The following is a 21,770-nucleotide window of genomic DNA, read 5'->3' as shown; positions in this document are numbered from 1 at the left end:
ACATTTAAACGGTGCATCTGGAAGATATGCAGAGCACTTCCACTTTTTACACATTTTATCGTCTTGCAGCCTCGTTCCAAATTGTATTAGTCTCTTACCTCAACCAAATTCTACACAGAAAATTTCTAAAATATATGTTTTTTAGGCATCGGTTTTGTGATATTTACTTCTCCTAGGTATCCTACAAGTACTGTCTTAGCTGCCACCTTGCCACAGAGTAGCCCATACCTAGGTTGATGGAGAACATCGAGGACCCAACTCTATATTAACGTTCACACTGACCAGGATTCGACCTCAAGTCCTCTGTGTCAGGGTTTATAAATGGTACAGAAAGTATTCAGACCCCTTTAAATTAGCCACTGTCATTACAGCCAATTGCCAGAGTACATTTTATTTTGCATAAATGTACACTAGCACCCAATCTTGACAAATAATTTAATTATATTATTCCGGTTACTTGTTTATGAATATATAGAAACTGATCTTAGAATATTATAAAATTGACCAATTTTGGGGAATCATTTTCATGGTATACAATGAAGGTATACGCTATTGACCACGATGTTCATTTTGGTTATCTTGCTGAAAAATGTGATAAGTTTCAAAACAACTTTTGTTAATAACTTTGATTCAAATTACTTTTAATCCAAATGTGTACCATGCGATCTTATTTGTTCTTACTTGCGTCAATCCAGAAAAAAAATCCAATCTACTTTCGTGTGTGTATATCAAGAGGATGTCATGTAGGACTTCAAAACTTGCATTTTTATTTCAATAGAAATAAAGAGATCTAGCACAACAATTAGTGACCACGTGTATGTATTTAATTATGGTGTTTTAGAGTAACGATCATTTCTGACAGAGAGCACAAAATTATTAAACACCGTGACTAAACTTGCCAGATGCCTTCTTTCAGTTTGCACCCGACTGTTCCAGGATTTCATACGAACGTTTTTTTTTAATTTCAGAATAAGACCATTTTGTTTAAATAGAGCAAGGGTACGACTCATCGAATCTTTTGCATTTTAAATTCGATCGACATTGAAATTATTCGAAATATATTAATTAGCAATACATAATTTCCAATTATTGGATATAAACGTCAGATTCGTAACAATTGTTTTATTAAAAGTCACAATTCCTTTAAAACGAAATTGCCGTGTTTTATAAATGCATATCAATATCCTGTGCAAAACAAGATTGAAAAAAATCTCCACATTCCTTTGCAGTACATTAACATTCTGTCTGTGTAAGAAAGCATACCATTTCTACTCATCGTCACACCTTGGAAATGTGTAACGCAACATGACGTTTGGCTGTTCTCTGTGACTGACGGGGAGATTGTCGAACTTCCGGTGAGAATTGAACGCACCGCTTTTTAGAGCGGGCACTGTACCACCTCCAGTCGATGCCATATGAGGTGAATCTGGTTTCCTGCGGTCACTTCAGACAGGTTGTGGCCATAGACGTACGATGGTGCCCGCTTGTTTACGGCCCTCGAAGCTCATTTAGGTTTTGACAAGATCTGTCGATTCAGCTTGGCTAGCTAGGTTAGTTAGCTAGCTAGCTAGCTTGGCTATCAGTGTAGTTAGGCCCGATGCATGTTCGTGGAAGAGGAAATGCATTTATGTTTTTCCATCAAGTCAAAATCGTCTTGCCGCTATTTTTAGCTAGCAGTGCTGGCTAGCTCGGCTAAAAGAGGTTAGTTCCATTGTGCATTTTCTGGAAGCTTTTTTTTTTCTTTTTCTTTTTTTTTAATTCATTACATATGGAACAGTGGAGGGACTTGGCCTCTCAGCAGGCCGATCTGCTTGCGTCTCGCGTGAATGAATTGTTGTCCAAAGGCCAGGAGTTTTTGCGAACAGAATTCGGCGTGGATTTGGCGATCAAGCCCGAACTCATTCCGCCATGGGCGATCCTCCTTGCGGTGTCAACCGGCTTCGTGCTGATGCTGGTAATGTGGGCCTCGATGTGCCAGGCTCTCTTCAAGAAACGGCCTGCGACCTCGGTCGCGGAGGACACCGTCGACGCGAAACGCACTGCCAGTAAACCCGTGAAGGCAGAGGAGCCGAAAAAGAGGAAGAAAAGGGCAGAAAAGGCACGTAAATAGAACCACTATTCCGATTATAATGGCAATTGAAACAACTAATGCAAATTAGCTGCAAAGCTAACGGCGCCGTGATTGAGTTCTACCGAATCCTCAACGATCTTAAAAAAAAGAAAAAAAATCACTCACAGCCTATTGTGTATTTGGCAAAACGTTTCTTGTCATTTATTTTGTGGTCAGAAAACCCAGCCAAACGGGAGAGCTGTCACTGAGGAGCTACAGGAGGAAGAAGCCATCGTTAGTGAAGATCGTTTGCCACATCAACAGCCACTTCCTCCACAATCCAAGAATGAAAAAGCTGTCGAGGTAATATGCGGCGCAGACACATAAAGGGGGCCTAAACTTGCTGGCTTGATCTGAGTTCTGATCCACTTTATTCAAGAAAGTTGTCATGTGGAATAGACACAAACTGTAAATATATATATATATATATATATATATATATATATATATATATATATATATATATATATATATATATATATATAAGATAATATAAAATATATAAGTATCCGAAAAAAAATCCTCCTGAGAAACGTTTCCTGCATTTTCATTACAAGTGGAAATTGTATCTCAGTATGATGCACAACCTCTGGGAAGCTATTCTAGAATTTTTTTATGTAAAAAATGCAAAACTGCATGATCTACAGCACTTGGTTAACATTAGTGTTCCTTAAGTTCTTCGCCATTGCAAAGTGCAACCCACAGTCTCTGAAAAGAGGCACACTCCTCACAATAATGGTCAGATCTGTCCATTTAAAACTTACATTGGGCTTAACCATATGCAATGTCTTAACTTGTGCACGTATGAGTTGAATGTGTTTTAGCCATTCTGGAAGACGAACAATTTAGATCGGGTGTAGGGGTTCTCCGTCACCCTTCAATGATGTAACCACAGCAGCTGCCAGTGTTGGGTTTCAGTGTTAACTGTAACCTGCAGATGCTGCAAACCCTCAGGGTATTGACTTCTGGTTTAAGTCAAATTAATTCAATTCAATACTGCCTTAACTCCATATCCCCACAAAGTACCAAATTAAGTGTTATGAATCCGTGTATGCATTTTTGCAGATAGTTTAGATAGACTTACATTATAGGAATTATTTAAAGACGACATACCCCGTGTATGTAGTTTCACTTATAAATAGACTAAACTTGAGTGCTTATTTGATTGACTGCTTGCTGATGAAATCTTATGTGATGCTGTCCAGTGTGTTATGGACCATTTCCCTACAAGTGTTCTCTGTTTACATCAATTTATAATGACTTTATTTGTTCTAGACAAAGAAGTCCAAGAAGAAAGCCAAACAGCCAGTGAAGGAGACGGTGACAACTGTCGGAAAGGAGCCGGAGGAAGGTAAAATTATAAAAATAGGTGAAAAATATATCTTGTATTAATTGCAGATAGACTGAATGCGGTTATTATTTAGTTTAATGATGTGATATCTTCTTCGTAATGCCATGGATGTTTTAAATAGATATTTGAATGCACATCCTATTGATTGAAAAGGTCAGGCAGTATGGATTGAACAATGTATTGGCTTGTCGTGGTAAAGTAGCAGCTATTACTTTGGCTACCTTACCTTTTAGTTTCAACAGCACTATGTTTGAAATAATAATACAGTCATAATTTTGTTCTATTACTTAGATCTGTAATTTTGTGTACCCATACATGAAATTATTTTCCCATTGAACTGTTCCAACCCAACTGCTGTCTGTCTCTCTTGAGCTGTAACGTTTTGAAAGGCACATATAATTGTAACTTGGCCACTTTGTCTTGTTGAATCTGTCTGCCTTTGGCTTAGTGTGGCTGCTTATAAGGTTTAATTTTTCTATGACTGTGTATCAGGACATTTACTGTCAATATTTTTTAAAATGATTCCACTGATCTAAAGTGATAAAAAAAAAAAAAAATAAGAGTATTGCAAAGCCAATTACCTATTATTGTTCATTAATCACATTTTGTTAATAATTCAGTATTGTTCGGTGATTAAAACAAAAATATTGGTCTTTAACAACTAAGCCTTGTTATACAAAGTGATTAATCCTATACTCAAACTTTTTTGAACTTTTTTGGTGCAGTTTCTGAATTGGTTATTTTCTAAAATGAAACAGGTGTTCACAGATGTCTTATTTTGAATAAAAACAAGATAATGTGCTTTCATAACAGACTATAGATAGCAGAGAATAACTAATAATTACTGTCGATTTGGAACAGCTGGTAAGTGCAGTGCATTTGCAAAGTTGTAAACCATTACTGGATTGATTAAATATTTGTTGATTGTGACAATCAGCATAATTTTATCAATTATTTTGACACCTATTATGTACCGTTCAATCAATGGCCTAATTTTGACGTCTTTACTGTATACTGTTATAGAAATGACTGAGAATGCATTGAGTCAGTGCAGTGAGTCCCTCGCGAGCTAATCAAATTTTAGTTCAAAACTTCAGAAGTTCGGCACACATTAGTAATGTTACCGCCGTTTATTATGATTATAATATACAAGGATGTCAAGCAGATATGTTTGAAAGAAGGCCATTAAATGATGTTAGACTAGGCTTGTACATTTATAAGGCATTTATAAAAAGTAATATTGACTGCATACAAGTGCATAATTAATTATTTAATACATTAATTAATTAAGTTTTTTTTCTTGATAGATCTGTCTAAGCAGTCCTTTTTATCATTCTGTTGTATACAGAACTGATTTTTTTTTTTTTTTTTTGCACCTAATGCCACATTCAGGTACATGGGAGACTAAAGTTAGCAACAAGGAAAAACGTGAGCAACGCAAGAAAGACAAGGGTTCCAGTGATGGCTCTGCCAGTCCTGGTGGTGGCAGCACTCCCGTGAGCGCTACTCCTGAGCAGCGCAAGGCTTCAGCAGCTACTCCACCTGCCAACCAGAAGAAGAAAAAAGGTTTCGTATTTCACAAAATCTCCACTGTTTGTTTATTAATTTTTTATTTTTTGCCAGAATGCACTATAAATACATGTATTAGGGTTATAGATAACTGTTTTCTTATATTGCTATAGTGCTGCACAATTGACAAAAATGTTTTTAATAAACATAAGTTATGGGTGTATACCTTGAATTTATTGACGTTTATTCTTTTCTCCCAGGAGAGTCATCAAAAGTGACAGCAGAGAAAGTTATTGCTGCTGTATCTCATGGTAATTATCAGTGGAATGCATTTTAGCGCTTGTATCTCCAGGTTCAAGGTTCTACCACCTTTGTGCTGTGTTGATAACTGATCTGTGTGTATCCTGGCTGACCATCAAGCGTTTCTTTGTTGGTATCAGTTGACAGCAGTGAGGCACCATTCGCAGCAGCAGGTGCGACTGACAGTCAACCGGTCAAGGTTCTTCATGCTGTTGGTCCAAAGACTCAAAGCTTGTGGACTACCACTAGAGAGCCAGCACCTCTGTGGAAGACTGACATTGATGGTAAAATGGAGGGACATCTTTTTTCTTTTCATTACTAAAAAAGTAACGGAATGGAAATAAATTTACAGTAATCCAGGTTAGCAACATGAGTGCCCCCTACCAATGTGGAATTTACTAATAACGATGCAATGTGCACTTTAAATGCGTCTAAAATCTTCCATAATAAATACATTCAAGAAAAACAAGTAGTGACTGATGTACATGACTTGCACGTGAACAAAGGTGGAGGCTTTCGACTTCAGGCATCTGTTGCATCAAATAGTGTTAGTAATTAATAAGGAAGAGCATTTCATTTAATCTCATCTAGTAAGAAAATTGTGAAATGTATTTTTGCTATTATGACAATTGTGAAAATATTTCAAAAAGTTCTATATTTTTGCATCACAGGCTTAATGCTGCGACTTCCAAATAGTGATCATGGAACATTATAATAAATGTTAATTTTTGCAGACAAATCACACTTTTTTTTTAACTCCTTTATGTTATTTGTCTGGAACACTATGTAAGTTAAAAAAAAATGTTGCTACATTTTACTCAGATGTGATCTAGTTGTCATTGACTAGCTGGAATGGCAAATTTGTTGCTCGCTCCTCATCTGTCATTAACTTGGTGACTACACAGTTAGACCTAAAAGTTGTCTGGTTTGAATGAATGAATTCAGGTATAAGATGTAGTTTGGGGGGAAAAAAATCAACAAAAAACCCACTGTTCTTTTAAATGACTCAGTGTAACTTTAACGATCATCGGAACCTTTCCAAGTTTGATATGAGGTCGCTTTTCTATTAGCAGAAGCAATGCAAACAATTGCTCACTTTATCATTCGGATCCAATTTGATCGATCCAGGTATTTATTAGCATTCATGTTTTTTTTTCTTAGATTCGTGGACCGTGATTGATAGGGTTCCAGCTGATCTTGGTTCTTTTACCAATCTTGGTGTTGGCACAGCTGGTAAGTGCAGTGCATTTTCTCAACATTAGATGAAAAGCATGGAATTCAAAGTGTTTTGTATGTTTAGATCCACAGCTGGTGGATCGCGCGCCATGGCTCAGTCAGCCCAAAGTGGATGATGAGTGGTCTGGATTCAGTAAGAATTTAAAACCCGTTTTCAAAACACACACTAACCCCTTATATTTACTTTTTTTTCCCATTTCACTTCAGACGGTGGTTCAGCAGATCCTGGGTCCGACTGGAATGCCCCCTCTGAAGTTTGGGGTAACTATGAGGAGCCCAAACCTAAGCCAACTTCTGTTCAGGAGCAGCCTCGAAGTGAGCCCACTAAACAGAATCTAAAGAGTGGAGCTGCTGTAAGTAAAATGGCAAGTCCCAGAACTGCTTAAAACATCAACACCTATTTTCGTAGATGTGCTATGAATCCACATACTCTTTCAGTCTGGTTTGCAAAACAGAATTACAAAGGGTTTAAGTTTTTAGTTTTGGTTTAAGTTATTCTAAGTTTAAGATTTGATTTGTAGGGTTTATGCCTTATTCTACAAAAACAGCATGTTGACAGTGATCGTCTTTGAAGCTAGCTATAGAATTGCTATTGCAGCTATTGAACAAGATACATTGTCATTTCACAGGAAATTGCAGTACCAAAATATGTGAAAAACCGTTGCCCAAATGAATTATATTTCTCAGTACATTTATGACAAGGTATGAAAATAAACCTTTCAAGTGAGCTGCTAAGTCACAAGTCTGGGCAAAGCATGAAACATGTGCCAGTCTATACCTGCGACCATATTGGAAGCATTATAAGGCAAGAATAAGGTTCATCGTGTATAATACCGCACCACCACAAATACGGAATTCGCCAAAATAATGTGTTTATACCATTTGAGTTTATTCTTGGTGTAGTAAACGTGCACAGGGTTGGATTGTTTCATGTCTGCTTTTGTAAAGGGATGCCTCCTAATGTGTGCTTGCTTTTGTCAGGAGGAGGAGGAGGAGGATGAAGAAAAGAACAATGGAGAGAGTGGGGCTGATGGAGCGGGCAAAAATAAAAAGAAGAGGAAGAAAAAGAAAAAGGCAGCTCAGGACGGAGAAACGGGCCAGGTATCTGACAGTAAACATTTTTCTGCACACATGCATATAAAATGTGATGAACTTGAGTAGATTTTGATGGAAAAAAAATTCACACAACTGCAATCTTATCCAAATGCCATTATCCTATATACTTTGTGACACACTAGAACCCCTACAACTTGGAATTGAAATTCTTATGAAAAAAAAATCCTCAAAAGTCAAGCAAAAATTGCAAGCAGTTGGAACATTTTGTGAGATGCTCAGCATAGTACCACAAATGTATTTTTCGTTTCCTTTATTTTTGAGAGGTGATTCCATTAGGTTATCAGAGAACAACTGACTATTTTTTTGTGCATGTTGAGCAATTCAATGCATCCTCATATTTTAAGTGGTTAGTACATTCATTTTGCCTTTTTCAGCAGTAAAAAAAAAAAAGTTTGTTTTGACTGTTCACATATTTTTAGCAAACAATTGCCGAACTATGTAATTTACTGTATATTCAACTACTGACAAATTACTACACCGATTGTGTTCAACTGGAGTTTTGTCATTTTGGGTGGATGTAATTTTGGGCAATAATTAATAAAACACCTTAATTCTAACCACGTACACAACATCTCGCTTAGGTTGAAGTGCCAGAGAAGAAAGTAGAACCTCCACCTCTGTTGAAGGAAGAGAAGAAGAAAAAGAAACCAAAACAGCAGCCGCCTGTTCAGGAGCATTCTGCTGCTGTTGTCGAGGTCTGTTGCACTGACATACCGGCTCATATCGAGTGTAAAGTTAAAGAAAAGTCCTTACTAATCTTTGAAACTCAACTTTGTAATGTATTTTTCACCAAGCTGATAATGTAGTTTCACTTGTATTTCAGGTGCAATTAGCACGATCAGTGAAGGGCAGCACATCTCCGAAAACCACACAAGTGCCATTGAAGCAACCTGAGGGAAAGACCACTGCTCATATCAACCTTCCTAGTACAACACAACAGCGTGAGTGTTGTAGTCTGACGACTTTTTATTCACCCGTGACTGTTTAATAACATTTCTTGTTAGGAAAAGAGTTTCTCAGATTTAATTGTTAGTGCTGTATATTGAACAGCATAGCTAGGCCTCACATGTCACTTTTGATTAGCCCCGCTCTTCACCAGGCGCCGGCGCTGGGAACATACTCGGTCGTGAGCGGGGCCGACCAAGGGACGTCCTCATGACTGTCTTTTCATTCCCATTTCAACTGCCACTAAAAAAAAAAAAAAAAAAAAAAAATCTTTCGCTGATTAAGGATGCTAAGAAACTAGTCAATCACGCTGTTGAAAGTGCGAGCCACTAACTGGTGCCCATGGTGCATTCAAAGGCAGTTGGACATTGGAAACAGAAAAAAACTAGTGTTGTAACTAAATAGTGGGCTTTCTATCTGTAAAAGCTTACATTTATCAAGAAGAATGAGGGTGAAATTACTCTTCATTACTTTGATACTTACAGTCACAAGACCTGATTAACTGATATCTTGGCTTCCTCTTACATTCTAGTTGATATGCTAATGAATCAAAGTAAAGAATATACCCAAATAATTGTAACATTTGTCACAAAAAACTAGCACTTTAAAGTAGTCCCCTTTAAAACAGGGGTTTAAAGATTGAACAAGAATAATGTTCAAAGTGGTTGGGAAACAGTGTTGAAGGAACTAATTGCACTGTAAGAGCGGGCGGGCCCTTCTGTTTAGCAAAATGTTTGCATAAAAGCAAAGCTTTTTGTCCATGAATGTCTTCTTTTAATCTTGAGGAAAACAATTGGTATTTTTCCAGCTACCATTTGTTGCAGACAGTTATTGTTGAAGTAAAATAGTTTGCAAATACAACAGCTGAAATGAATAGCAAATATGTCCTAATTTTTACCAATAAATATATTTCCAAAGGTGCTATTCACTTGAAATTTTCCTCAGAGGTAGCAACAACCAAATAAATTCATGCAATACCACTTGGTATTTACTTAGTTTGTACAAAAGCCTTAAAATGCAATGACTGCTTCAAAACCTCTCCTTAGGGTTAAATCTAGTAGGCTCTATATCTCTTGGTGTGATTTTGGCTCATTCCTCAATCAAGCGGTTTTCAAATCTTGAAGGTTCTGTGGGCTTCTTTTACAGGCCTTGAATTTCAGTTCTTTCCGTAGGTTTTTGATTTAATTCAAATCAGGTGATTTTCTGCGCCTTTCCAGTAGCTTTATTTTTCCTCTTTGAAACCAATTGCGAGTTTCCTTGGCAGTATGTTTTGGAACAGTGTTGAAATGTCCAGTTTTTCGTCGTCCTCGTAGATGGCAGCAAATATTTGTCAATAATGTCTACCTTTGCCCATTCATCTTTTTTTTCCAATAATGTGACGTTTACCAGTCCCTTTTGCTAAAAAGCATCCCCACACCATTACGTTCCTACCTCCAAACTTGACAGTTTGTACAGTGTTTTTATGTCAGGTGAAAATGTAATGTTAATAGCACCTTTGAAATACTATATTTAGTGATGATAATGAAGACGTGTTCAATGCTTATTCAAGCTGCTGTGTCATATCTTGAGTCACTCTTCCATTTTTATGTCATGAAATTATATGCAAATTGAGATGGCCATACATCAGCAAATAGTCAAGTTGTACAGTCGTGGCCAAGAGATTTGAGGAATCACGCAAATACCGGCTTTCACATAGCTTGCTACTTCAGTGTTATTATATCTTAGATGTTACTATGATCTACTGAAGTATTATAATTATAAGATGTTTGCAAGGCTTTTATTGAGAGTTAAATGAAATTGATGCTAAGAGTCAATATTTGCAGTATTGCACCTTCTTTTTCAAGATCTCTACAATTTGCCCTGGCATTGTGTCAATGAACTTCTGATTCACGTCTTGACTGGTGGCAGCCCATTATTGCATAATCGATGCTTGGAGTTTATAGGGATTTGTTTCTCCACTCACCTTTTGAGGGCTGACCACAAACATTCAAAGAGGTTAATGTCTGGGAAGTTTCCTGGCCATGCACCCAAAATGTCAGTGACTTTTCTCCTCCAAGCCAAGTAGTTATCACTTTTTCCTGGGAGCAGGGTGCTCCGTCTTTCTGGAAGATGAATTTTTGGTCACCAAACTTTTTGTGGATAGTTGAGAGAAAGTGCTCTTTCCTGGATGTTTCGGTACCATTCTTTATTCATTACTGTGCTTTTTCCTTTCCTGACAAGCTTTTTCCCAGAGGCTCCAAACCATCGGAAAGGGGTTGCATCAGAGAAAATAACTTTACCCCAGTCCTCAGCAGTCCCATGACTGTACCATTTTCACAATATCAGTCTGGACCTGAGGATTTTTTTTCTTGGCGTATTTGCTGCCCTTCTTCACACTGGGCCATACTCCAAATGTCTTTGCCTCACTGTGCATGCAGATGCCCTCACACCTGCTTGCTGCCATTGCTCAGTTATGCACAGTTGGAGATCTGATCTCCCAACTAATTGAACGTTAGGAAACGATCCTAGCTTTGCTGGACATTCGTGGGTCTGTCTTATCAACTGAGCTTCTCTCTGTGAAGTTTTTGATGACCCCACAAATGGTTGAGTTAGGTACAATTATACTGGCAGAAATATCTGTGCCCATAAAGCACTTTTCATCGCAATGATGCATGCATTTGTTGTCTTGCTGATAATCCTGGTAACAAAAAAAACAATGATTTCAAGTACAGTGGGCCCCCGGTTTACAAGATTAATCCGTTCCGCGGTTGGGATTGTAACACAAATTCGCCGTATGGTGGGCAATCCAAACCAATGTTGAAGAGCCAATGCATGTTTAATTAATTTTAATTAAAATTGTATATACATATTAAAAATAGTTATCAAAATAATATAGTGTTATGTATATATAATATATACATACTCAAATAATATCATAAATGAAAACTAAAGGATTTATTTAAGAGATGTGACAAGCTTGTTATGGTCATATTCCCTAGTGAGGTTAGGCTTTCTTAGCCTTCTTTGTATTTCTTGATTATTTCCAGCCTCGTTTTCATATAAATCATCTTCTTCTCTCTTTAACATCACCAGCAATTTTGGGACCCATGGATAACCTGTTCAAGTTTGAATAAAGCCAGAGAATGGACAATAACTACGTTATTGTAAGCACTCAGACGAGATCCAGTCTTTAGCATGCGGCCATTTGGACCGTGACGCCAACCAATAGTAGCCCAGAATTGTAGTGATGTAAGCAGTGACGCGTGTATAGTGCGGACACATCCAAAATGGTGTTCACGCACGCATACTGACCCTTGAGCCATGCTGGATGTGTCGCAAGGCGAAAGAAATAGCGTAAAGAGGGGACAAAAAAAATGTGGTCCACATTGTAAAGTGAATTAAAACGTAAGGCAGGGACGTCGCAGATCGGCAGTCCACTGTGCCACCCTCCTGCTCATGCCAATCAGGGTTAGAAAGTGGTCTCACGCATTGTCCTCAACACGTTCAACTGTGTTAACAAGAGAATCACTGGTATATCAGCTGGTTCTTTTGTGTCTATGCAATTAATTTTATTTCATCTGTTAAATTCATAACATTCTGGAGTACATCAGAGAAAGTTTCTGTGAAAATTAATATTTGTGTCCCCAGAAAAGTGTGACCAAATCCTGTACAGTGTAACTAAAAATTTTGGTAGCACCAGTGCAAAAGTTAGCGTAAAGGAGCGTAAAGGCTTGAGCCCCCCCCCCCACCTCCATTTTCTGTTTCTACTTTTTCAAAACTAGTACACTTCAGCAGTGATGCCACAGCGAATGTGTGGCTCCTCTGAGACAGAGGTGACAGATGTATTTATTTAATGCATTGCTGTCATTTTTCCCGAGTTTAGAAGGCATGTTGCAACTTCAGAGTGGGCATATAGTTGGATATTCAGTCAGTATCCTACATTACAATGACATTTGAGCGCTTCTGCGTGCTTTGGCCTTTCAAAGGATATATTCTACACCGAATGTCTGATTTAAACCATGTCACAGACTCATATCATGTTATATATTTATCAGTGGAACACATTGGAATATTATTGAAGCTCTTTGGAAAATGAGATGAAATGAATGGAAAAGGATTAATGCAATAACTTTTTTTTTTTTTAATAGAAAAAGCAGAGGAAAACCAGGCCGCCAAGCCGTCAAAGAAGAAGAAGGCAAGAAAGGAGACATGAGTCCGTTTTGCAGTCAGCCATATGCAAAAGACTTGACATCATGATTATGCAACAACTTTTAACGAAAAGAACTCGGACCTGCGGACAACTGACTTAGCTTAAATACTGATTGAAAACAGAAACAGGAACATCGTTTTCCACGGTTGTTAGGTCATGGAAAATCGACCCTAGAAGCAGCTTAATCTAATGTCATGCTTTGTGAATTAATTTTTAAACATGCTTTTGATACTCTTGTCTTGTAATTCCATTGATTGAATTAAGTGAAGGAGCTAGTGATTAGAAATCTAGATGTGAAAAAAAATCATTGTGGTAACTATGAGGTTATTCAGCATGACAAAACATGCTGAACTAGTCCTTTGTTTTGTTTCTAAGCTGTACAGTGAACAGTTGTTGAATGAAAAAGGTCAGATGTTAATTTGGACATTTTGACACAAGTGCTTGAACATGTCTATTCTGTATTTTTTGGTCTTTGAGAGTTCAGCAGACTGTCCTCCTGGTTTATTAACTTGTCTGTTGTACTGAGACTACGATCCCTTTCAATTTTTACAACATATTCTCTTGCCAGAATCTCATTGGACCCTCTGAAGATGTTCCACATCTTCAACCTCTGACTTTCCAGCTGTAGTGTATTCTCAAGTCTAAAAGGTCTTTTGTAATAAAAAAAAAAAACAACAAAACAAAAAAGTTTGTAATAAAAGTAAAGCTGAAGCCATATGTTAAAAGACCAAGATGAGTGCGTTTAGTTTTTCTCAGGAAAGAACCTCTCAGACATTTTTGGGGATGTAACTTGGACAAATTCATGCTTCATGTTCTATAGTGCATTACCTGGACTGATAACTTAGGCCAGCAGTTAATCATTTTCCAATGGTGTTCGTTTGTTTTTTTGTTTTTGTTTTTTGCTTTAATTCCCAGGCAGGTATCCTCTAACCATTGCAATGCATTTTTGGAGTTCCTCTTGTATTTTCAAAGCATGCCACGAAAAGCTTGGGCATTGCAACAAAAATGCAAGATCAAAACTTTTTTTTTTAAGCAACTCAACATGACATGCAAACAGGAAGATGAGAAGACCGCATCATCAAATTTGTTAACTTTTCAAAGAGCCAATGTTCTGAACTGGTAGGTTTTCTTTATTTTATTTTTATACTACCTTATCTTTACACACTCGGCCAGGCTAAAAATTAAGATGCATTGTACAAAATAATGCTTCAGATGAAAAAAGTACTAAAATTCACTTTGCTGTTACAACCGTAAAATGCACATACACTTGGACATGCATGTTTTCATACAAAAAGCAATCCAAGAACCACAGATGTGACAACACTCAACAACCGAAACACACACACACACACCATATTTCCGGACTATAAGCCGGAGGAAAAAAAAAAGTATTTTAAAAGTCTATAATAGCGTTATAAAATGCATTGTAATGCATTACTTTACTCTCATTTGTAACGAGTACAATATTACTTTTTTGTCATATTACGACGTTACAGATTTTTTTTTTTACTGCTTACTGTAATTACTGTACTGTAATGAACTACCTTTTTTAAGTAATGCATTACAGTAATCACATTACTTTTGTAATGCATTACTCACAACACTGGTAATGAGCATTCATTTATTAAGCCAAATGACTTCGCCACATTCCTTCTGCTCATTTGTATTCATTTATTTTCTTTCTGTTTAGATGTGGCTGATAAGCGCCGTTTTCTCACTAATTGCAGGATATAGAATGAGTTAAAATGTAAAGAATGACCGAAGTGTTTTATTTTGAAAGCCGGAAATTGCGGTAACTATGTTCCGGCAATTTGACGCTCGCTCTGCACAGTTAATCTTCACCCACAGATAAATAAGAGTAGGTTCGGTGGGTGTTTGTCATTTCCCGGTGTGGACCGTGGAGGCACGTTGCGAGGGAACGCCGACGTTGTTTTTCAAGGTTGACACGATGACGACATCCCCGTGGGACCTCTGGTATTCCACAAGCTGCTGTCTCTGCTGTCATGTCCGCACTGGAACCATCATCTTGGGGGTCTGGTACATGGTGAGCACCGCATATCAGCAGCAATCATGTGCGAGCTGTAGTACTGCATATACAAAAAAAAAAAAGAAAAAACAAACAAACAAAAAAAAACAGTGTGACGGTCCCGTCACACTGATTTGAATACCTTCTCATTAACTAAAATGCCTAGTGTTTGATATTGCAGACATCAAATGATTGAGATGTAGAGTATTGTCTTTTTCATGAATGCCAAGTAGTGATTATGCGCTGCTTCATATTTACATCAATGCATGGAACTTTTCATAGTGTGAATGTAAAGGGAAGGGTAAACAATAGCACACGTGGAAAAACATTGTGACCCACCCAATGAATAAATTACCGCGGGCCTCCTCAGGTAGCAGCCGGCTTTTGTTACTGGCTGCCTCTTGAATTTTCCGTTCCTGGTGAGTGTATGAGTCATTTTCTGGAAAGCTGTGCTTGACCAGACCAAACCCAAAACGCTTATCCACTCCGTATATACATTTCACGACACTATTATCGTGCACTCACTAGACATCCAATGAGATATGCATGCTCATCGGAATGTGATGAAATAATGTAGTGTGATTACTTGAATTTGTGTTTTCTTCACGGATTTCGTGGCACCTGCGTCCTTGTGCACACTGTTCGCCTTAGCTGCCCATATGTTCTGTGTCCCTAAGCTCATCAACGCCGTGGTATTGCTCATCCTGCTCACAGCGCTCAGTGATCCTGAGCAGTACCACCTGACCAGCGCTGAGTTGGCTAATGACTTGGATGTCATGGATGATGCCAGTAAGTTGTTCACTCTTTAATTGGGACATGTCCACAATGTCAAGAGCTATTTTTTTTTAAATACCAAGCACAAAGTACAGTATAAAGGGTTTGTAGACGGGAAAGTCTCCTTAACGGTTGGAGCAGGCGTGCCCTCAGAACAGTTTGACAGGTGGGATACAGTGACAGCCACTGTTAGCCTTTGGACTGCAGTGCCCTACTTTTAGGGATTAAGCTGCCTGATGATACTTTATTTTTCCCCCCCCGTTTGAGTGCTTTTGGACTTTTGAGCTTGACTCAAAACTGTACACTGTGATTCTTCGACCAGACAGTATGAAAGCCATGACGGAATGACCAGTGGCTGGCTTGTCATGCATTATTAATTGTATAATCTGATCTTTCTGTGATGCGTATCAGTGTGATTTGCATTTAAGATGAAGAAAGTTATACTGGGATAATAGCAGGCCACTGTAAATGTTTGATGAAGTAGAGGAAATGAAATGAAGCGCCTTCAGTCCAAAGACAAGTCAACATTCTAAGTCCCTGGAAATGTTACAACCAAGAAAAGAAAGGGTTTAGTTACACATATATACACAATATACACATTTATCACCATATCAATTGCTGTGAACTTCAGAATATTCATTAACTGCTGTTATTTGTGCTCCATATGTTGACATCTTGGTACCCATGAAACAATTTAAAGCGGCTTCATTTAAACTAAAGAAGGCCTTTGCTACCATCTTGTGGGATATATAGGCTATAACGTCAATTACAGATTTTTCCTTTTTGCAGCAAAATTAGCTCCCCATCACCCCCACCCCCCACTACTGGGGATTCACAGTGTTAGGACATGTTATTTTTGCAAAACATATGATGCACGTTTTACTGTTCGAAACAATTCCCAGGTAATAAGATACCATTGCATAGTTAAAATAGTCCAAAGGATAAAGAGTTGTTGGCCATTGAGAGGGTGGCTCTGTCGCATGCAAGTAAACAAGTAGACACCACACCCCATACACTGTTTGGCCAGTGAAGAATCGGGATGTTGTTACCATAACAACCAGGGTGGTGACATTGTATTGTGATACACAGGCAGGTATAGCACCGCACTGACAACTTCACCCAAAAAATCAAGTACTGTATGTACACGCTATTCAGAAGATAATGTGCCCGGCTGGCCTGTGCATTCAACAGAGATCAGTGCAGCTCTGCTTACCTTTTGGATTTAATATGAAAGCTGTGGCTCCTCACTTGTTGGTGTGGTGGGTGTTTGTACTTGAAAGTTCGTCAGTGGGAAAGTGCTGCATGAACTATAACAGTTTCCCCTTTATTTATAGTTGAGTTAATAATACTGTGTATTTAGCATCTTTGTTTTATATTGTCTTGCAAATTGAAGACATTTGTCTCTTCTTTCTGCTTCAGACATGTGCATTGCATCGGCAATTTCTCTGCTGATGATACTTATTTGTGGGATGGCAACATATGGTGCATACAAGGTAAAATGTTTACTTCTCTAATCCTGATTACTGCTACATCAAAATTATGTGTGCACCTTTGCAATGCTTGTTTGTCCTAAAAGGCTTTTCACAGTAGTTGGGTTTATTTGATCAGTCAATGTGATTTGCTTTTGTACTCACAAATTAATGATGAATTATTTGTAATGATAATAATAACCATAAAGTCAAACTACTGTACACTTAGTCTCCCTGTAACACAGGTTAATATGTATTTGGCTTTCGAGGTCTTAGAAGCTTGTACAAATTCACCTCCAATTTTGACATTTCTCTTTCAGTTGCGCGCTGCCTGGATCGTCCCATTTTTTTGCTATCAAATCTTTGACTTTGCACTCAACACCCTTGTCGCTGTGAGCATTGTGGTTTATCCAAACACAGTACAGGATTACCTGCAGCAATTGGTAAGGAAGCTCCATATACTGTATATGCAGTGGATGCCATTTGTACATGCTCCAGAAATACACACTTTGCACTTTCCCCTTTAGCCTGACAATTTCCCTTACAAAGAGGAGATTGCTGCACTCAGTAACGTGTGCTTGGTTCTCATTGTGTTGATATTCATCAGCTGTATTCTGGGCTTTAAGGTATGTTCCCTTTATTTAAGCGCATTCTTTTGGAGCACATTATTCAAAGTAAGTGTTTTAATCATGAGTTTTATTCCTCTTTCAGGCTTACTTGATGGCCTGCGTGTGGAATTGCTACAGATATGTGTGCAGTCGCGGCACTGCCGAGATTCTGCTCTATGTCACAACCAATGACACAACGGTAAGTCAAACAATCATAACCTGACCTCAGAGGTAAAATAGAAGCGCACGCGCGCACACATACAACTCACGCAAACAAACACATGCCAAAAGTCCTGGCATGCAAACTGTGGAGGAAAGTGAGAGAAAGGAGGGCAAGTCACAAAGCGAAACATGACAGTCTTGTTAGATGTACCGGGCTATCTGATGTTCTGCTGCGTTTGAGCACACACACAACTTGCGGGTGGCTTCCATGCTTATATTGTGTTGCCGTGCTGGTGCTACATAAAGTTTATAATGAAACACAAAGGGACACAAAAAAAGTGTGCGTATGCATTTTGCAACTACTTTCGTGATCTGTGAATAGCAACGTGTATGTAAGTATGACTACTATTGACGGCACATGACGGTGATGTATTCTGAGTTGGAACTGCTTGAAATTCACATTAAGAGTTTTTAAGAACAAGAGGGGAAATGACCAATATTTTGACTCAACACAGGGGAAAATAAAATAAATACAATATTTAAAAAATACAGGTAGGTCTTAAGTAATGGTCTTGGGCTTAGTTTATTCTGTTTCAATTTCACTTCGAGGCAAGTCACGAAACATGTTTTTGTTATCTTCACACTCTTTTCACTATGAAATCACAATGAATTAGGCACACACATGTTAGTTTCCACACATTTGTTATCCGTTCATTTCATGATACAAAAATGAATTACCCTCTGCAGCAATACACACCGACAGCACTCGACGAGACAAATTCAGGGTTTTCTGTTCCGTTGGTCGATCTGTCAGTTAATTCAGCTAAGCCAGACATTGATTGTTACAGGCAGAAGTAATCACTATCAAACGGTATTGATTACTGAATGCGTGTCTACGCTGTAAGAGATTAGGATGTCTTATCTTAGCAATAAAACACTGCACTGTATGAAACTACAGTGACTCGTTGTTTAAAATGGCGATGTATTGGTGCTGTTGCTTTCAATGAGTGAGCTGCAAATACAAGTTGAGTCATGAAGGGGAGAACATCTTACATTTGCTTATTGTATGGAAGATGGATTATGATGACATCTGCAGGACAAAAGCACGTGCAAGTATGTCTTTTCATAACCAACTACGTCAACTATATATATATATATATATATATATATATATATATATATATATATATATATATATATATATATATATATATATATATATATATATATATATATATATATGTATATATATATATATATATATATATATATATATATATATATATATATATATATATATATATATATATATATATATACTGTTATTTTATTTATTATTTATTTGTTGATTTTGCTTATACATTATGCATGTTTAAATATGTTAGTATCATTCCAAAAGCGTGTGTAAAAAACTTTAAACAAACAAAAAAATCACTGTAAATGTATTTCCATTTCACAGATTGCACTTACTACATGGGTACTGCTTGCTGTTTGCTGTACTTCAATAATCATGCCCAAAGGTGTGCTTTATAAAATAAAACTGCATATGTTGTTTTCCCCAGGATTAAAAAGCAGTACTGCAGCATGATGACATTCAATACATCTCATCAAAAACTAACAAAAACTCTTTCCTTTCTTTCATATTTACAAAACACAATCAATATTAAATAAGTGTGCGGCTGGCCAATGGTTGATGGCGGAATTATATTCAGGCACACTCAAGTATACTCAAGAACTCCACTAACGACCAATCGTGGCTCACCTGTTTATTGGATTTGGTCATGTGACTTTTGCAAGCTGAGCCATGATTAATTATAGACAAAATATTAACTTGATTAACTGTTTGGGTAAAAGTGTGTTAATCATTTGGAAAAATGTGTTTTTGAACATTTAATTTTTTATGAACTTATAACGTAAGAATAATTTGTCGACAAAATATCACCCTTCTTTCTGCTGAAAATGGCCAAATTAGTTTATTGTTGCTTTTACTGAAAAAAATAAGTAAAAATGAAAAAAAAAACTAGTGGATTAATGTTTTGATATGAGAGTGGGAATATTGGGGAGCGTTCAAGTAATCCCCCTTATTATTATTGTTATCATAATTATTATTATTCAACATGTGTGTTGTTGTCATTTATTGGACAGGTCCTTCTTCCTCCGTATGACGATTGCGTGAGTGTTCCGGGCAAACAGAGTGCACCTCAGTCTTCGTCCACCATAACAGCCTGAAAACATTCAGGATCTTTTTGACTGGAGTTTGATGTTACAATCCATATGTGCACCACACTGCCTCTCCGGTTTCCCTTAAGCTCATGTTGTTTCTCGACGCACATTTTTTATGAACAAAGGCACGGCACACGTTTATTGTAAAATGCACACATCATACCACCAGCGTGACCTAACCCTGACTTAAAAGTATGAATCTCGTTATTCAGTCTCATTTGAGGAATTCCTCATTATTTTATGCATTCAGGTTTGTTGATACAGTCTTACCATTAAGAATGCAACAGAAAGTTTAATAGGTGATAAATTATACAATATATATTTTTATTGACGCTGTTTGCGTTTTGTGTATTTGTAAGTGTTGTGCAACTTTCATATTCAAGTGATTAATGCCCAGTGTGAAGAGAGAGTTAGGGCTTGACATATAATTCCTGTTTGATGCATCTCAGCTCATGATTGGCGGGGTGCCTTGCCTATATTTACACAGTAGTCTTCTCGCTGATGGACTGTACCTTAACATATAATATTGACTAAAACATGTTTTGAAAGTGACCTAATGTTGTGTGTAATGTTTCATCCTTTTCTTTTAAAGAGATAAAAACATGTCTTTTGATGACAATTATGGCATTTCTTTTAGTGAGTGGAAACCACAACAGAGTGGGATGATAAAATTGGGAATTACCTGTATGTGATGATATTTGACTTCTATTGAAGAGAAGCTTAATGAATATGCACCACAGTTGTGTTTGTTTTTCGATTAGTAACGTGTTCTTTCATCATGTGCAAACATGATGCCGTGTTTTTATTTTACGCGTGCTCCTCCAATACAAATGTCCTGCTGATATGTGCAATCAAAGTGAACTTGTTCTCTTGTGCATTAAAATCAAATTTACATTTCAAATGCTTGTGTTTCATCCTTATGTATTAATTAATGACCTAACTTGCCTGTTTAGTTGTTATTATTTCTGGGATTTTCTTTGTCTAAATGACATTTGCAAGATATAACGATTTACACAAATTGCTAATTGTATATATAACAATTGTATATATAACAATTAATATATATAACAATATAACTCTGCTAATCAGAGTGGCTAAAATTATAGTGACTACCACCTTTTCCCATAAACTGATGGTAAAAAACGAATGTTCAGTATTTCCGAAAAATTAACCCATTGTTCACATATTTTCTCTTGTGATTTATGGCCCACATGCATGAATTGTTGCACACATAGCTCAAGTAGTTGAATAATTCTGCTACACTGTACATGAGGAAACATATAGTAGCTGTGGCAACAAAAAATATTTAAAAATAAATGAATTATACAAACTATATTTCAACGTGCACACGCTCAAATACTTTCAGCGGCTGCCAGCTTTTCAGATAGGCAAAGCAACGTAGCACGTGTTAGCGTTTGACTTTGACCCACAGTCTTAGATAAATATGGCATTATTATCCGGAGTGAGCGTGTCAGTTTTAGCGCTTATTACTTGAAGCTCGGTCTACCAGGGTGCAGCTGCGAGATAATCAGCATTTGGGAGAGGGGGCTACAAACATGCAAACATATAAACTCAACCTATTCATGCGGTACATTCATTGTGCAGTGTAACACAAAGGAATAAAACGGTCTGCTCTCGTACTTACTAATTTTTGGAATATTTACATAAAGGTCACAAGTTCACTGAAGCCTATTGCAAAATATTAGCGACAGAAAGTGGATTGTTTTTGGAGGAAGTGGAGGAACCACCCCG

General features: G+C 37.4%; 2 protein-coding genes across 4 annotated transcripts; both read left to right on the top strand.

Moving 5' to 3' along the window:
- The first annotated feature begins 1,335 nt into the window (after nt 1–1,335).
- On the top strand, nt 1,336–13,487 carry LOC148425708 (protein LYRIC-like). 3 transcript variants are annotated; one of them, XM_088411749.1, is made up of 13 exons: nt 1,336–2,098; nt 2,288–2,413; nt 3,386–3,461; nt 4,854–5,027; nt 5,231–5,281; nt 5,411–5,554; nt 6,432–6,503; nt 6,571–6,639; nt 6,714–6,871; nt 7,488–7,607; nt 8,204–8,317; nt 8,446–8,563; nt 12,695–13,487. In XM_088411749.1, exons 1-13 carry the CDS (start codon nt 1,769–1,771, stop codon nt 12,757–12,759), a joined length of 1,617 nt encoding a protein of 538 aa, XP_088267875.1. In that variant the 5' UTR covers nt 1,336–1,768; the 3' UTR covers nt 12,760–13,487. The 3 variants fall into 3 exon arrangements, with proteins under 3 accessions (XP_088267875.1, XP_088267877.1, XP_088267876.1); XM_088411750.1 differs by having other exon boundaries at nt 1,337–2,098; nt 6,714–6,859; XM_088411751.1 differs by lacking the exon at nt 6,571–6,639.
- Nucleotides 13,488–14,567: 1,080 nt separating this feature from the next.
- Nucleotides 14,568–20,919, top strand: LOC148425707 (lysosomal-associated transmembrane protein 4B-like). The gene is made up of 7 exons (XM_088411534.1): nt 14,568–14,800; nt 15,460–15,571; nt 16,976–17,049; nt 17,346–17,468; nt 17,553–17,651; nt 17,737–17,832; nt 19,941–20,919. Exons 1-7 carry the CDS (start codon nt 14,705–14,707, stop codon nt 20,022–20,024), a joined length of 684 nt encoding a protein of 227 aa, XP_088267660.1. The 5' UTR covers nt 14,568–14,704; the 3' UTR covers nt 20,025–20,919.
- The last annotated feature ends 851 nt before the right edge of the window (nt 20,920–21,770 follow it).

The sequence above is a fragment of the Hippichthys cyanospilos genome, chromosome 3, assembly GCF_059441005.1.
Source record: "Hippichthys cyanospilos isolate Australia breed blue-spotted pipefish chromosome 3, RoL_Hcya_1.0, whole genome shotgun sequence".
NCBI lineage: Eukaryota > Metazoa > Chordata > Actinopteri > Syngnathiformes > Syngnathidae > Hippichthys > Hippichthys cyanospilos.
Note: the sequence above shows the minus strand (reverse complement) of the source record. Positions and strands in the feature narration are given on the sequence as shown.